This window comes from Anabrus simplex, chromosome 8, assembly GCF_040414725.1.
Source record: "Anabrus simplex isolate iqAnaSimp1 chromosome 8, ASM4041472v1, whole genome shotgun sequence".
Classification (NCBI taxonomy): Eukaryota; Metazoa; Arthropoda; class Insecta; order Orthoptera; family Tettigoniidae; genus Anabrus; species Anabrus simplex.
The window spans coordinates 246,484,246-246,502,012 of NC_090272.1; the positions used below are offsets into that span (position 1 = coordinate 246,484,246).

The 17,767-nt window shown below is 40.6% G+C and overlaps 1 protein-coding gene across 1 annotated transcript in view; it reads right to left on the reverse strand.

Moving 5' to 3' along the window:
* The window catches only part of LOC136878773 (copine-8), a 374,905-nt gene that overhangs the window by 24,445 nt on the left and 332,693 nt on the right, over positions 1-17,767 (reverse strand). The window contains exons 5-6 of the mRNA XM_067152239.2: positions 11,002-11,134; positions 10,684-10,914 (exon numbers count right to left, since the gene is read on the reverse strand). Coding sequence (XP_067008340.2) covers positions 10,684-10,914; positions 11,002-11,134 — 364 coding nt within the window. The remainder of the gene's footprint in view (positions 1-10,683; positions 10,915-11,001; positions 11,135-17,767) is intronic.

A 17,767-nucleotide genomic window follows, 5' to 3' on the forward strand; every position in this document is an offset into this window, starting at 1 on the left:
TGTGTTTGGTCAGGTTTCATTTTATTACAGCTGTTGATGGTGGTGATTTTAACTGTTTGCAGAAAATCTTGCCCAAAGAAAAGGTTCATGCAAGAGGAAAAAGGCAATTCCATTGACATCTGTAACTCTATATACAAAGCAGAATTTTTTTCTAGAGGTCAATAATTTTAAATAATATATTAGATTATAATAATAATTTCGTGTGGCTATTTCTAGCCGAGTGCAGCCCTTGTAAGGCAGACCCTCCGATGAAGGTGGGCGGCATCTGCCATGTGTAGGTAACTGCGTGTTATTGTGGTGGAGGATATAGTGTTATGTGTGGTGTGTGAGTTGCAGGGATGTTGGGGACAGCACAAACACCCAGCCCCCGGGCCATTGAAATTAACCAATGAAGGTTAAAATTCCCGACCCGGCCGGGAATCGAACCCGGTACCCTCTGAACTGAAGGCCAGTACGCTGACCATTCAGCCAACGAGTCGGACATATATTAGATTATATTCTGTTCTTAAACTATGACAGTTTTTTTTTTTTTTGTGTAATCAGTCGGACTGGTATGATGCCGTTCTTACCTTACTCTATCCATCCCGATGCTTCCAATTAATCTACACACTACAGACTGCCTGGCACTCCAGATTCAACCTGCCAGTCATTCCTAGAAAACTACATCAGCTCACATGTGTCGCTGCTGATCTACCTAGGATATACTTCGAAACTTCCCGGTGGGCAATCTCTACAAAACAAGCGCATCTTACATCTGCTTGTCATATTCTTCCCTTAGTCTCCCTTGGCCACATGCCCCCTGTAAAGCTAAATGAACAAGTATTGCATGCCTTATCCCTCCTTTGAGGTTGTGATCAGACTGACCCATCTATCTTCTTGTAGGTCAGTTATCATCCATGTTTCATGCAAATAAAAAAAACCTATTAATGTTAAAATACAGGGTAAATTTTGAGAAAGTGTGCCAAGCATTTCAGATGCCCCAAACCTGTAGCTGATCTGTCTCCTGTGTGCCATCATCCATGGTGCTTCGGGCTGTTGTAGGTGAGTGGCCCACGTCTCGCCATTGTTGCAATAGGTTTTGTCGAGGCTGACTGATTAGCGGTGGTGAATTCAGACTGCACAGTGACAGTGCTGACATCTGGGGATAACACAGGGTTCTTCTTGAGTTTGTAACATAAGTTTCCAGACTTTAGATAGCCTTAGTCCTCGGGATTATTGAAGTTATTTTAATGTTTCTATGGCTCCTTCGATTTTCCTTTGGTGAAAGAGATGGTTAAAGGTTAACATGTCTGCAGTGTGATGCGTGTTCAATTAGCTCATTTTGAGAGCCGTTGGAAATCTTGTTAAGCTTCCTTTCCTCACTTATGTCGCTTCCAATGATTACCTGAAACTTGTGATTACTGAGCACGTAATATTGCAAGGTATGATCTGAACAGGTGTGCGGACTGTGTCGAAGGCAGGGGTAAGATCAACAAATGCTACAGATGTTTTAAGCTTCCTTATGAACACTGCTGCTATAAAGGTCACAACAGCCATGGCCAGACTTAAAGCCTCCCTGATCCATAAAAATATGCTCTAAGATGAAACTGCTGCAGACAAGTCTTTCAAAACATTAGTAGCACCAGTTATGGAGAATGAGGACAAATGCAGAGCTGCAATGATTGTTTGGCCAGCCAGATATTGTTGTTAAAATTAGGCAGAGAAGAGTAAGGTGGGCTGGTCAGTTCAGAGAATGGCAGAAACCACTACTGTCAAAAAAGTCTTTATAGGAAAATCAGAAGGAAGAAAGAGAAGAGAGGAAGACACTGGTTGATGATGTTGAGGATGAGCTTAGAAAGATGGGAGTTCAATGATGGAGAAGGAAAGCCATGAACCGGGACGAATGGAGGCAGGTGATTAAGGAAGTCGAGGACCTACATGGACTGTAGCATCGACCAGTAAGTAAGTAATTATATAGCAGCAGTTAAGGAGAGCTATGAGGCGATAATTTTCCACTTTGTTGCTGGGTTCTCCAGGTTGAAAAATAGAAATTATCTTTGACTTTTAATGGAAGCTGTCCAATCAGCAGGATATCCGTCTAGATTTCTGCCAGCCATTTCTTTGCATTTCCTTGAAGTTTGTCAAGAATTCAGAATGGATCCAATCAAATCTAGGAGCCTTAAATGGTTTTGGATCTTTCAGTGTTGCATCAATATCATGAACAGTGAAGAAGAATGAGATGCAAGAACATTGGTGGGCTTGATTTCATCCAGGAAAATGGTAAATTCTTGCTGTTGCTACAACTGCACCAATGAAGCCCAGATACATTTATACACTAATCAAGTTTTGCAGAAAATTTAGTCTAAGTACCTTTGTGGAAGTTCCTTCACACGAGTGGTGTTGACCAAGTTCTACTAATACAGCCCTGTGTTGGCTGTGAGGAAAGTATTGAACCATTTTCCTTGAGATGTTCATTGCAAGTCACAAAACAGGAGTCAGGATTTGATTCCCTGTCCCAGACCCCTCACCTGAAGGCACTTTGATCTTTAGCATCAAGGACCAAATGAAGCTTATTTTCTTCAGTCCAAATTTCCACTTACTCCATTGTTGGAGTATTCACATAATTCAGTTACAACTGAATTCTTCCACAAAAATTAGAGGATACTCTGCAGTGTGTAGGATCTTAAGGAATACGATGGCTACAAACGAATCTACCTAACAAAGTATTATGAACAGGTTATTACAGGCAAAGGCATTTATGTTGACAATCAGGCTACAGTCAGAATTGATGATATGAGTTCATGGTTCAAAGCAATTACAGTATAAGGGTTAGGAAAAGCTGTAATTATTCATTTATGTTGTTTCTAGTTTAAAGGATAATTTACTGAATGGGATGAAATGGCAGGATAGGATGCAGTAAGTAATTTGACTAATATTCATGACTTGGTCTTTCAAGTTGAATGTTTACTATCTAATATATTGAAACCTAAAATCAAATATAATGTATTTAATATAAATATCAGATTTAAGTGTTGCTAGTTAACTCAATATTGGGTAGGGATGACAAAACTGGAATGGGTGGAAGTATTTACTTAAGATGGTAGTAGAATGGGGAAAACTGAATCAGTTATGCAGTTAGAGGAAAGAAGTGAGTTGTTCTATTTTCAATCTGATTTTACTGTATGGAAGTGAAAGCCGGGTGGAACTGGGAAGTAACAGATATGAAAGTGACAAGAACACAAACAAACTGAACTGCAATAGCGGTGCTTGGCCGACTCAGGTAGGCTACAGACTTGAATGGGCACTAATATAAATTGTATCATGTATTTCATGAAAAATTTATAGTTTTATATATGAGTTCCAAATGAAATGTGATGAATAAGATGCACTGAACTAGAATAACATTCAGTTTGTATCACGGATGATACAGTCCGAACGCATCAGTCATGATTACGAGAAGTACAGGGCTACACTGTGAGAGGCCATATGCAGAGGAGGAGTTCAAAACCTGGGTGTTTTATTACGTTTGCCAAAGTGGAGGCAGGTCAAACTGTAATTTATTTGATAGAATTTAGAATTGTAAATGTTCAGGTGAGAAAGCTAGCAGGAGTGAACAGATGAAAGGCAGTGACTTACCATGTAAGAGAGAAACATGGGTCCAAACTTTTCGGTTGCAGCCTTCGTGAGTGCTGGCAAGTAGATGCTGTGTGAGGTGAGGGAGGGAGGGCGGCAGACAGACAAGAGAATGGAAAAACAAGAGAGGTTATCTACTGTTGAGGCTTGACAAAAATGTACAGGCATCTCTCAGCTGCTAGGTTGTTCTATAATGAACTAGGCCATGCTGTGCGTTCTGAACATCTGTGAGAATGAGCTTGAAAATCACCATGTTGTGATGAGTAACTGGAATTCTGACACAATTCTCAGAAAGATATGAAACGTTATTCAATTACAGCATGAGCAGTGTGTTCAATTCAGTCTGAGAAGCAAGGAGTGCAGTTTTAGTAAACAACATTTTATCATGAAAAAGTGAGAGATTTAGCATATTGTGTGTCTAAAACCTTCAGTATGTGGGGAACATTACAACCACCCACGTAATAGAACTACACTTTTATACTGTACGGAACTTTACATTGTGGTGCTGTGGCTGAGTCATTGTGGAGAGTGTTTTCTGGGCTGATGCCATGATCCTGATTGGTATTTTGTCCAGGTAAGGGTGTGTTATCAGCCAGGAGGAAAACAGGTTTTATGTGATCAATGCCGACGCGGGCAGGCTTGCCTCTTATCTGCACAGTCAGTGTCCTATCTCTCGATGCGGGCCAGTGTATGGCCGCTGTAGCACGCCGCGGACTGTATCATCACGCAGGTAGAAATGAGTACAAGTGTTCAAGTCCCTGAAGATGAAGTTGGAATGTTGATCATGCCGTGCTGCTGACAAAGGACGTACTCGACTCATTTGTTGGCGGAGTCTGACTATGAAGCTTGAAGTGTCCTCAAGGTGGTTGTCTGTCATGGCACAAAGCATTTCTCCTGGAAGTCGAATTGGTTCTCCGTAGACTAGCTCTGCCGAGGAAACACCAAGATCTTCTTTATGCGCACTTCGGATACCAAGTAAGACAATTGGTAAGGCTTGCAGTCAAGACATATCAGGATGGCACATGATGGCTGCCTTGAGTTGATGGTGGAAACGTTCAACCATTCCATTGCCACAAGGATGCCAGCTGGTTGTTCGGCAGCATGAGGTTCTGGTGAGAATCCCCAGGTTTTGGAACAACTGAGATTCGAACTGTCTGCCTTGGTCAGTTGTGATATGGTGTGGTGATCTAAAGCGAGAGATCCAGCATGCTACAAAAGCTTCAGCGATGTCTTCGGCTGTGATGGGGGGTGAATCGATCCACTGCTGTCAGACAGTATCGGTAATTTCCAGCAGGAGGGACGGGCCGATGATGTCTGCTGGGGTAAATTTGCCAATTGGAGCGTTGTTATGGCGCGTGACTTTCAAGCGTTGACTTGCCCGGCAGGCTCGTGCCCATGTACGGCAGTCTTTTTGCATGTGGGGCCATACAAAGCATTCTGATGCTAAACGGGCCATCGCTTGGCACCAGGATGACTTAGACCGTGAAGAGAGTCAAAAGCTTGTCTGCGAACAGGTGCAGTGATAAATGGTCTGGGTCGACGAGTTGAAGTGTTACAGAATAAAGTGATGTTGGTTCCTGGTATACGGACTTGCTGCAACCGAAGTCCTGATTCGTGGCTCAACAGATCAAGGAGTTCTGCATCTCCTTCCTTTGATCGTGCCAAAGCGCAGAAGTCCAAGGTCCTACTGGCAATTCTGTTGATGTGAGACAGTGCATCTGAGACTACGTTGGAGGAGCCTTCAGTGTGCTGAATGTCCGTTGTGAACTGAACGATGAACGATAACTGGTTCAGCTGCACGGGTGGAAGTCTGTCGTGACATTGCTGGAAGGCGTAAGACAGGGGCTTGTGGGTCTGTATAGATTGTGAACCGCTGGGTTTCCAAAATGTATCTGAAGTGCTGCACTGCTTCATAAACTGCAAGCAACTCTCAGTAGTAGGCTGGCCATTTGGTTTGCTTCGGAGACAGTTTTCTAGAGAAGAAGGCTACAGGTTGCCAGGCATCGTCCACGTATTGCTGGAGGCTAGCTCCAATAGTGCTGTTGGATGCATCTGTGAACAATCCCAATGGTGCTTGTGGATCGGGATGCACTAGGAGGGTAGCTTGAGCAACGCTTTCTTTACAGACGGCAAAGATGCGTTCCATTTCTGGTGTCCAGGGTACTTGTTGAGAGCTGCGTAAACTGGATACAGCTGCATGGTAGTGTGATGCTGAGGGAAGGAACTGGCGATAGAGACTGATCATTCCCAGAAAACGTCTGAGATCACGTGCAGTTTTCGGGAGAGGAAAATTCTGCAGAACTATGATGTGTTCCAGTAGTGGTCGTGTCCTTGTGGCGGATACTTTGTATCCGAGGATGGTGACTTTCGGAGATGCTAAGACACTCTTGGTAGGCTTGATGAGGTTGCCATACTCAGAGAGGCGGTGGAAGAGAGCTCGCAGGTGGCGCCTGTGTTCTTCGGGACTCTTAGAGAAGACCAAGATGTTGTCGATGTACGCAAACTTGAAATCCAGACCTGATAATACTTTGTCTATGAATCTTTGAAAGGTTTGACCAGCATTGCATAGTCCGAAGGTCATGAAAGGAAACTCAAAGAGTCCGAAGGTCGTTATAATTGTGGTCTTCAGAATGTCACTCGGGTTCACGGGAATCTGGGTGTAGGCCTTCACTAGGTCGATAGCGGAGAAAATAGTGCATCTGCGGAGCTGATGGCTGAAATCATGGAGATGCCGAGGTGGATACTTGTCAGGAATGGTCTGTGAGTTTAGGGCACGATAATCTCCACAGGGCCGCCAGCCTTCGTCCTTCCTCGGTACCAAATGGAGCGGTGATGACCAAGGACCCTCAGAGCGTCATGCTGTACCTTCCAGAAGCATGGCATCAAACTCCTTCTTAGCAATCTGGAGACAATCCGGGGTGAGACGACAAGCTTGGCAGGAGACAGGTGATCTTGGTGTAGTGCGGATGAAATGTACCATAGAATGGCGTACTTCTCGCGGGGCTCCAGATGGACGAGTGAGGTCAGGAAATTCCTTTAAAATTTCATGAAATGTAGTCGGTACATTGAGAGCCTTCACACTGGGCTGTAGAGAGTTAGCATAAGCTTGTGATGCTGTCAACCAAGTGTCTGTTACAACAGTCTGGCAGAAGATGGTAATAGGCAAGGAAGTCTGATCCTGTGATGGGAAGTGCGACGTCGGCAACAACAAATTTCCATGAAAGTTGTCGTTGGAGTCCGAGGTTCAGTTTCATGTGCAGAGTCCCATATGTGTGGATTGTGGAATTATTGGCAGCTGCGAATTCATAACCGGTCTGATGGCGACGCCCCTTCAGGAATTTATGCGGGAAGCAACACAATTCCGACCCAGTATCAATCAGAAATTGATGTTTACTGCTCTTGTCCATAATAAAGAGGCAGTTTCCATCTGTTGGGCAACCATTTACCGCCGTCACTGGTTGCTGTTGGAGTTTCGACGGGAAACTACAAGGTGATTCGCATTTCTGTGCCTTTTCGCGGAAGCCGCGATGGTACCAGCAGACACCTTGTGCACCGGCTGTCAGAGAAGACCTGCGGCTGTTGCTAGGATGGCTTGGCCGATCCCGGGAATGAGAGTGTGCGCAGAAGGAAGTTTGCAGTGCTGCCATCTGGTGTGAAAGTTCATCTATCCTCTTCGCGAGCTGGCTCACCTCACTAACTGGTGGTGTACTCACGGTGTGAACAGTGGCGGGAACTGACACGGGTGAAACCTCAAGAATTTTGTCGGCCAAGGTGGCAACCTTATCTAGCGGCATTTCACTCTGTGTGTAAAATGGCCTGTACTTGTGACGGCAGGTGCTGTATCCATAACTGTCTTAAGAGGTTATCTTGTACTTGTGTACTGCCCGAGAGAGACCTAAGGTGTCATAAGAACTGGGATGGCTTTCGGTCACCGAGCTCCTCCTCCATGAGCAGTTGACGAATGCATTGCTCTTCCGATAGGGAAAGACGCAGAATGAGTTTGGTACGCTGATACACGTATGAATTTTGCGCTGGAGGGTTGGTAATAATATCTTCAACTTCCACGGCATAGCGACTGTCCAGCTGGGTAACAATATACGCGTATTTTGTTGCGTCTTACGTGATTCCAAATACATTGAACTGCACTTCTGCCTGAGAGAACCATAGCACCGGCTTGTCTGGCCAGAACACAGGTAATTTAACTCCAACACGATTCGCTACAGTACTAACCTCTGAGGGTGGTGATTGCAGTGTTTGCTGTTGTAGGAGGTGATTTTGCTCTTGTAATTCCTGTAGCTGCTGTTGTAATTGCTCCATAGTGGCGGTGGTAAGTAGCGTGTCAATAGCACTGACTTTATGTAGAAAACTGTATCACACTATATTAATCATGTCAGAGTCACCAACATTACACTTACTGACTTGCCAGTACAGTAAACACAACATGCACTTTTATTCTGTACAGAACTACAATACCGTTCATGTAGAAAGGCACTCGATGCATTTGTTTACTACATCTTGTTTCAATTATGCTGCCATAGAAATCATAAAGGAGACGTGTGGCGAGGTCCAGTTGCTGCCCTCGAGGTTCCTGTGGCGGAGTGATGAAGTGGTTTTGCCACAAGTAATTTTCTCTTAGAATTATAGCAAATTCAGTTAAAAAAGAAAGTAGGTTAGTGTACCTCAAATTTGGAGCTTATTGTTAATTTAAAAAGAAAAGAATAACAGAAAATCCTATGTGTTCAGTACAATGTTTGCAGATTCTCACTCATTCAAAAATGTTCGTAAAAACAGTTGACAGCCATCACAGTTTTGAAGTTCAATTTTGTGATTATGAACATGTCCTCGCGTCATGCTGTGCAGGATGTACTTAAAGTGATCACTATCAACTGAACCAGATGTGCCCTAAGACTTTTAATGATACATTCTTACACCATTTAACATCAGATTTCTTTGCAAAATTATTCTTCACCGGTCAAAGTCATAAAATGTTGCTACATAAGTGCAATCTTTAGTACTGGAAAAAAAAACTATTTCTGCGTAGTGAATCATAGCACCTATATAAAATAGACCATAGAAACAGTTAATCACAATATCTAAAGTTGGAATATCTAGAATATGGACACCATTTCCATCAATTGCCAGAGCTTGGAGAGAGAGAGAGAGAGAGAGAGAGAGAGAGAGAGAGCCTTCACATGTATCTTCCACATTTCGGAATTGTGTGCGTACTGTGGGGATTTGGGTACGTTGGATGAGCACAATAACAAGTGATAGAATAATCATAACACGAGCAAAAATAAGTAAGGTTGTCCACAACACTGGTACTATCAATCGATATCTGAGGAACTTAGGTACCATATGACTGGAGGGAATATGACAAACCACAGAAAGACATATGTCGAATACCAAACCCTCAGTCTCGTTAGTTACCAACAATACGGAACTATTACATTAGGAATAAAAAATTTAATAATCAGAGTCAGTGGAGCGTTGCCAGACAGACCAAGAAGGTAGTCCATGGTAAGTACAGGATACGAAACAACAGAGAGAAAAGGGGAAACATTAGGCGGAACTTTAAAAAAACAAAGGAATCAATTTGAGAAAATTATGTTTTACCATAGATTTCCGACAAGAACACGCGATGTACAATAAGCAAGACTTTAAAATGCAATTTCCACAAGTTGGGAACAGGCAAAACCAAACATTATTAAATGAGATCAAATAGATCTTGACGAGTTATTTGCAAGCGACACCAATGAGTCTCACCTATAACCCATGATCCATACTCAATCACTATCTTTGATAAGTAAATCACAAAGCTTAAAAAAGGAGTGATAATACAACTTATAGTACCGAATAAAGGCCACACTTAAAGTTTTTATCAAACCCACCAGGGAAAAAATAGAATTTAAGTAAGTTACAAATAGTAGATAGGAATTAAGACCGTAAAAAAAAAGGTGGGGGGGGGGGGTTGATATAGGAGAAAATAGAGACAGACAGAGGAGGGAGGGAGGACGGATTTCAGGCTGCTTTAATCATATAAAGTTAATAGTGAGCGTGTACACTGAGCTGCCAAGCAAAGGGTTCTTGATGCGATAACACTTCTACCATTTGTCCATGATAAGTCCACCACATGAATTTGAAAACAACTAGAGACATCGGTCTGCAAGATTAGGTTGCAATCAAGGCCTGAAGGGCATGCTGTAGTAAATCTGAAGTCTTTATGAGAAAGCACCAAACATGTTGAAAATTTGCTCTCTCCACTCCAGAATATTCACACTCGATGTCTGACCACCGATCAGAGGCTTGAGCACGCTTATATAGTCGCAGAAGGGCGAGTCTGGAAGTTAGTAGAACAGAGAGTACATAAACGTGACGTAGCGGCGAGGAGCAGCACAGTCAGTGATGGGCAGGGCGAGCATGTAGACAATGAAAGTGTAGCATCAGTAGAGCAGCGAGGTTGTCAGACAGTAAGAAAAATATAATGACCATTGATGTTGTAGAGAGTCGGTAACAGTGCAAGTTATTGCACCAGCAAGGAAAGTGTATGTTTTGACCTAACCACAGCTCGCTTTGCTTTCATATTGTTGCATCTTTTTAATCATTCTAACTTGGTGAAAGCATGGAACTGCGGAAAGGATTAAATAAGATGTTTTTTTATGACAATGAAACACAGGTTGTTTATAAAGTAAGTGAAAATTCTAACAAAAGAGCATTGAATATATTAAGTGATTATATGTGCAGACGGTGCTACTGTTCAGTTCTTCTCACAAGTATAAGACGTATATGTTTTTCTAAAGAATTAAAAGCTAAAAGTGTTAAATAACAAAAAAACAAGGAGCTTGTAAATAAGTGTCAAATTTGTTATGTTGTGAGTTTATTTCTGGATTTTGTTTTTGCATATATATGAAACAACAGATGCAGAGAACAAAATAAAACTTAACACCCTTCTCAAGACTCACAAATTTTCAGCAGAAATGACACACAGAAAGGCCATAGTGATTTCAGACAAATTGAGAAAATTACCATCGGAAAGAAAAAGTAATGGACAGTTAATAATATGAAACGACTTGCCCCCTATTCCTTGACAGTATGGGCTGTTGAGATCCATGTTGACAAAGAATTCGTGAGAAACCCTCCCATCAGGTGGGAGACGTGCTCCAAAGCCCAGGACAGGAAACAGCTTGTCAGAGTCATAGTCCTGAATGATACTTCCTACGGATGTAATAGCCTGTTCATACATGTTGGGTCCTGCCGGGTTGATGTAATGGAGCGACTGCGGAGTCAGAGGATTACCGTTGGATCCTTAACATAAACATGTACAAATCTGTTAGATAAAATTAGATGGAGATCCAATTGACATATCTTTAAACATTACAGCATAATACATACCTGTAAAATCTATTGCAATTGAGCAATGCAGCTGAGTACCACCTTTGATATAATCCAGGAAGGAGTGAATTTTACGGATTTCAAAGTAGTCTAAGCGAACTTCGCCTGAGTGACCGTAAGATGATTTCCTTTTCTAGAAAAACAAATACAGGACATTTTAGCTCACAACAATTTACAAACCAAGTACATTTTATTACTAGAAAATGCAAAAATTCATCACAATACGGCATTTCACTATTTTTTATAAGCAAAACTGCTTAACGGGGCTTATAAACTCACAAGTTGTATTGAATCTTACTTTGGTGTGCAACAAATATCATACATTTAGTTGGGAAGAAATAATACTGTACATTAATTACTGATGAGCTTATTTCTGAAACTGCTGGTTCTGAAGACAACTGTTACAAAAAAACTCTAAACAACTCATCAATAACAACAACAACAACAATAGTAAATAATGTTGTGTGGTCTCCGAAGAGGCCTGGTGCAGGTGGGGCCCTACCTATGATGAATTCTAATAATGAAGACAGCACACACACTCAGAGCTATTGGAATTAACCAGATCCAGCTGGGAATCGAAGCCGAGACCCCCTGCCTAACCATTCAGCCATGGAGCTGGAGAAGTAATCAATAAGGAAAGCAATTAAACAGTAATGTGTAAGACATGAAAATCTATTTTGGATTCTTGCTGTTTGCTATCAGACAAACGGTGTATATTGCAAGTAGACCTTGCTTCGTTTCCTCAGAAGATCATTTTAATTGTTTTTCTATTGGTTCATAAAAAGCAGAGGCCATAATTAACATAAATTACGAGGCTTGATTGCAGAGAGGAGTGAGGCAAGGTGTATTCTCTCACTTCTCTTTAATGTATACAGCGACGAGGTTACGAAAAAAGATTAAGAAGTAATGGAAGGGACAGAAATTGATGAGATAATTAAAATAATATTAATTTAAATAATTAAAATAAAATAGTCATGGATGAAAATTGTAAGAACATTAAACAGAGATTGGGAAGACAGGCAACAAAAGCCATCTTGTTTGCAGATGATATGGGGTGAGGATGAAACAGAAGTGCAAAAACAAGTAGATGAATGGAATCAAGAGTTAGAAAAATTTGGGATGAAAGTAAGCACAGAGAAAAGTAAAACAACAGTGATGAAAAGGGGAAGGAGGGAAGGAACAGGAAAGATAAAACTGAATGGTAAAATTCTGGAAGTGGTTAAAAGTTTCAAATACTTGGGAAGCATGATCAAGGAACATGGAAGGATAACCCAGGAAATTGGGAAAAGAATACAAAAAGCAAAGAGCTTCTACCAGAGTGTAAGGGGTATTTTGTGAAACCAAGATGTCCTGAAGAAATGTAAGAAGGTAATTTATTCAACCTATTATGAACCCATACTAACCTATGCAGCTGGATCGTGGATTACAACAAAACGAGAAGAGAGTAGAATACAGGCATAGGAGATGAAATTCCCAAGAGGTATCAAGGATAAGACCAGAAAGGACAGAAATAGAAATGAGAAGAAACAACAAAGCTAAAGTGGTATGGGCATATGATGAGAATGGGAGAAGAGAGAGTTAAAAAGAAAAGGCTTTTTCCGATAAGTTAACAGGAAAGAGACCATGAGGAAGACCTCCAAAGAGGTGGACAGATTCAGTGTGGAAGTGCATAGAGAAGAGGGAAGGAAAACCAGAAGATATACTTAAAAAAGGAGAAAAGTGATGGAGAGACAGACAGCGATGGAGGTCCTTGGTTCACAACCCAACCTAGGAAGCTGGAAACAGGACTGTTAGGCAGTACCATATGGCTGATAAAACAGGCATGAGGGAGTTTCTAATAAGTAACTATGATCGGTGGAAAACGGTAAATTAAAATGTAAACAGACTCTGGGATGGGTTTAAAGCAATTGTTGAGGAATGTGAAAATAGGTTTGTACCTTTAAAGGTGGTAAGGAACGGTAAAGATCCATTATATTATAACAGGGAAGTAAAGAGACTAAGAAGGAGGTACAGGTTGGAAAAAATAGAGTTAGAAATGGCTGTGGAAGTAAGGAGAAATTGAAGAAACTTCTCGGAAATTGAATCTACCAAAGAAGTCAGCTAAGGATAACATGATGGCAAGCATAATTGGCGGCCATACTAATTTTAGTGAAAAATGGAAGAGTATGTATAGGTACTTTAAGGCACAAACAAGTTCCAAGAAGGATATTCCAGGGATCATTAATGAACAAGGGGAGTGTGTATGTAAGGATCTTCAAAAGGCAGAAGTATTCAGTGAGCAGTATGTAAAGATAGTTGGTTACAAGGATAATGTCCAGATAGAGGAGGTGACTAATACTATAGAAGTATTAAAATTTACCTATGACAGCAATGACATTTACAGTAAGATACAAAAGTTGAAAACTAGAAAAGCAGCTGGAATTGACAAGGTTTCGGGGGATATACTAAAGACAATGGGTTGGGATATAGTACCATATCTGAAGTACTTGTTTGATTATTGTTTGCATGAAGGAACTTTACCAAATGAATGGAGAGTTGCTATTGTAGCCCCTGTGTACAGTATAAAGGAAAGGGTGATAGACATAAAGCTGAAAATTACAGGCCAGTCAGTTTGACATGCATTGCATTAATAACTGGTTTGACAGAAGGCAGTTTGGGTTTAGGAAAGGTTATTCCATTGAAGCCCAACTTGTACGACTCCAGCAAGATATAGCAGATATCCTGGATTCAGGAGGTCAATTGGACTGTATCGCGATTGACCTGTCTAAGGCATTTGATAGGGTAGATCATGGGAGACTAGTGGCAAAAATGACTACAACTGGACTTGACAAAAGAGTGACTGAATGGGTGGCTCTGTTTCTAGAAAATAGAACTCAGAGAATTAAAGTAGGGGAAGCTTTATCTGTCCCTGTAAAAATTAAGAGGGGAATTCCTCAAGGCAGTATTATCGGACCTTTATGTTTTCTTATATATATCAATGATATGAGTAAAGAAGTGGAATCAGAGATAAGGCTTTTTGTAGATGATGTTATTCTGTACAGAGTAATAAATAAGTTACAAGATTGTGAGCAACTGCAAAATGACCTCGATAATGTTGTGAGATGGACAGTAGGCAATGGTATGATGATAAACGTGGATAAAAGTCAGGTTGTGAGTTTCACAAATAGGAAAAGTCCTCTCAGTTTTAATTACTGTGTTGATGGGGTTATTATTATTTAGCGTATGGCTTTACAGATACAACACACAATGATTTTGAAGAACAAACTATATATTTATATCCAGGTTATTTATATAGCTAACTGTCTCTGGAAGCACATGAGCAAAGTCACTGTACTTTCTTTTTGGACATTTGCTGATAATGTGCAGGATGGTCTGCTTAGAGGCACCATAGTCGCAGTTAGGCATAGGAATTCTTTTCCACTTGTAGTGGAAATCTGCGCAGTTACCATGGCCCGATCGTATCCTGTTAAGAGTAGACCAGGATTTCTGAGGAAGCTCAAATCCAGGTGGCAGTGATGATCCTATGTGTGGCAAAGTTGACTCAGGCCTAGTATCTTGTCTTCCCTGCCATTCCTTAGTAATATTGAAGTTGGTATTCTTCAGTTCTATTGCAGTTCTTATTGGTGGATTTCAGGACCTTAGACGATTCAGAAGAACATTGGCGATGTCATCATGTATTGGTAATTGGGGATTATTAATTTATTTATTTCTTAAATTCCCTGAGGAGAGCATTTTTATGTTGAAGATCTGGTGGGGAGAAATGGTTGGGAATAGGTAGATGGGTGTAGACCTTATTGTGCCAGTGACAAGACGCATCGTGGTGTTGAGCTGCGTACCTATGAGGTTGGTGTGAGGGCTATTCAGCCAAACAGGAGCACAGTACTCAGCAGCCGAGAACACAAGTCCCAAAGCGGTGCATCGGAGTAAAGTTGTTGTTGAACCCCAAATTGTACCACATAATTTTTGGATTACGTTGTTGCGAGTTCTTACTTCGGATTGGACGTTACGAAGGTGTTGTCTAAAGGAGAGTGTTCTATCTAAGGTAACTTCTAGGTATTTAGGGAATCTATTATGTCTCAATAACTGATTTCCAATGTACACCTGCAATTGTTTGTTAGCCATCTTGCTGTTTTGTTAGCCATCTTGCTGTTTAGATGGAAGCAGCACACTTCTGTTTTATTGGCATTAAGTGTAAGTCTCCACAATTTAAAGTACTGTACAAACACTTTTATGTCGTCTGTTAAGGTCATCTCGGATTTCTCGAATGTTGTATCTCTGGTAGCAATAGCCCAATCATTGGCATATCCAAATTTTCTTGAAAATGTGGCAGGCATGTCTGAGATTATATAGGATAAATAAGATTGGAGCAAGAACAGAACCCTGAGGAAGACCATTATTTAGTGATCACAGTATTCTCCATATGTACTTGGAAAAGTCTTTGGCTTAGCATATTGTTCAAGAGCTGGGCAGTCGTCTTACATGGTATCACTTTCAGAAACTTTAAGAGTAGGCCGTCCTTCCATACTGTATCATAGGCTGCTGTCAGATCAATAAAAGCCACTGATGTCTTAAGCTTTCTCTGATAGCCTGCTTCTATGCAAGTAGTAAGAGTCATTATTTGGTCTGTAGTGCTTCTGTTCGGTCTGAATCCTGCCTGCTCCACTGGGATTTTCTCAAAGATCTCTGGGCCAATTCTATTGAGAAGAAGCCTTTCTAGTAGCTCTCTGGTTTATCGCTGGCTTTGCCTTTCTTCAAGATGGCTATGATCTTTGTTTGCTTGAATAGCTTTGGCAATTGCCCACTCTGTAGGATGTTCGTGAAGAAGGTGGACAACCATACTCTAGCTCCATCCCCACAATGAATGATAAATTCTGGGTGAATACCATCCACACCTGGTGCTTTGTCTGGCTTGATATCAGCAATTGCAATAGCTATCTCATTCTCAGTAAAACGTCTGGAGTACTCCGATATATCTGGGACAAGGTCCTTTAGGATTTTCAAATTCTTCTTCATTCGTTTCGTGAATACTTTATCCCTGCTACTTTTGGATGTCGTGACTATTTGAGATGTTTTGTTTGGGTGAATTTCTGAATTCATTTGTGTAATGGGTTTTCCATCCTCCAGCTTCCTGAGAAGGGACCAAGCTTCACGAATGGATTTTGTAAAGTCAAAGATTAAACTGCTACTTTTTTATGAAGTTGATGGGGTGAAAGTTCCCTTTGGGGGTCATTGTAAATACCTAGGTATTAATATAAGGAAAGATCTTCATTGGGGTAATCACATAAATATGATTGTAAATAAAGGGTACAGATCTCCGCACATGGTTATGAGAGTATTTAGGGGTGGTAGTAAGGATGTAAAGGAGAGAGCATATTTGTCTCTGGTGAGACCCCAACTAGAGTATGGTTCCAGGGTGTGGGACTCTTACCAGGATTACTTGATTCAGGAATTGGAAAAAATTCAAAGAAAAACAGCTCGATTTGTTCTGGGTGATTTCCGACAAAAGAGTAGCGCTACAAAAATGTTGCCAAGTTTGGGCTGGGAAGACGGGGAGAAAGGAGACGAGTTACTCGACTAAGTGGTATGTTACATGTTATAATTCTCATATTTTGGTCCGTACTGAAATGTACAATGAAGTCAAATAAATAATAAAGTTTCATTATTCCACCTATTCAATACATAAAAAGAGATGTTAATAAAGAATTAAATCTGTAAATAAAATTATACAACGTTTTCCTCTCCAACTCTTCTTTACGTCAACCAATTTCAACATTAATAAAGAGACTTCATATTTAACACAGCTACTTACCATCAAGCACTCTTCTTGCTTATAGAAGACTGCAGTTTCATCTCTTCACATGAGAGTTTCAACAGTCTAACAATTTTTATGCTGACGTTTGAACTGTTTAATACCCGATAAATTTTCTCTAACACCCTCAACCATCAAAAGGCCCCGCTTTACGTGTTTCAACGTAACAATTTATTTCAAACCTCACTTGAAATGAGCAACGGAAACATCTCTTTACAAAATTTACGTTCTTAAAAAACTACCAGTATACAAGTTGTTACCAATTTTTAAACAAGGACATTCATAAATTTACGACTATTTGTATATTAGACTTTGTTAAGGTTTCATTTTAAGAATATCAAAACTATTGTCAACCATTTTGCTCACCATTTGAAACACATTTCCAACATCATTTTCAAATTCATATGTAATTTAATTACAATCAGGTACCTGATTAATTAACTTTCAGATTGAGATTAGGCTGAAGATGCCCTTAATTAAAGGGCGAAACATGTCCCTATAATCTTATTTACAGATTAAATTCTTTATTAACATCTCTTTTTATGTATTAAATAAGTGGAATAATTCAAGTTTATTATTTACTTGACTTCATTAAGTGGTATGTTCCGAGCTGTCAGTGGAGAGATGGCGTGGGAGGACATCAGAAGACGAAAAAGTTTGGATGGTGTCTTTAAAAGTAGGAAAGATCACAATATGGGGATAAAGTTGGAATTCAGGAGGACAAATTGGGGCAAATATTCGTTTATAGGAAGGGGGGTTAGGGATTGGAATAACTTACCAAGGGAGATGTTCAATAAATTTCCAATTTCTTTGCAATCATTTAAGAAAAGGCTAGGAAAACAACAGATAGGGAATCTTCCACCTGGGCGACTGCCCTAAATGCAGATCAGTAGTGATTGATTGATTGATTGATTGATTGATTGATTGAACAGGAAATAAAGATGATGATAATAAGGA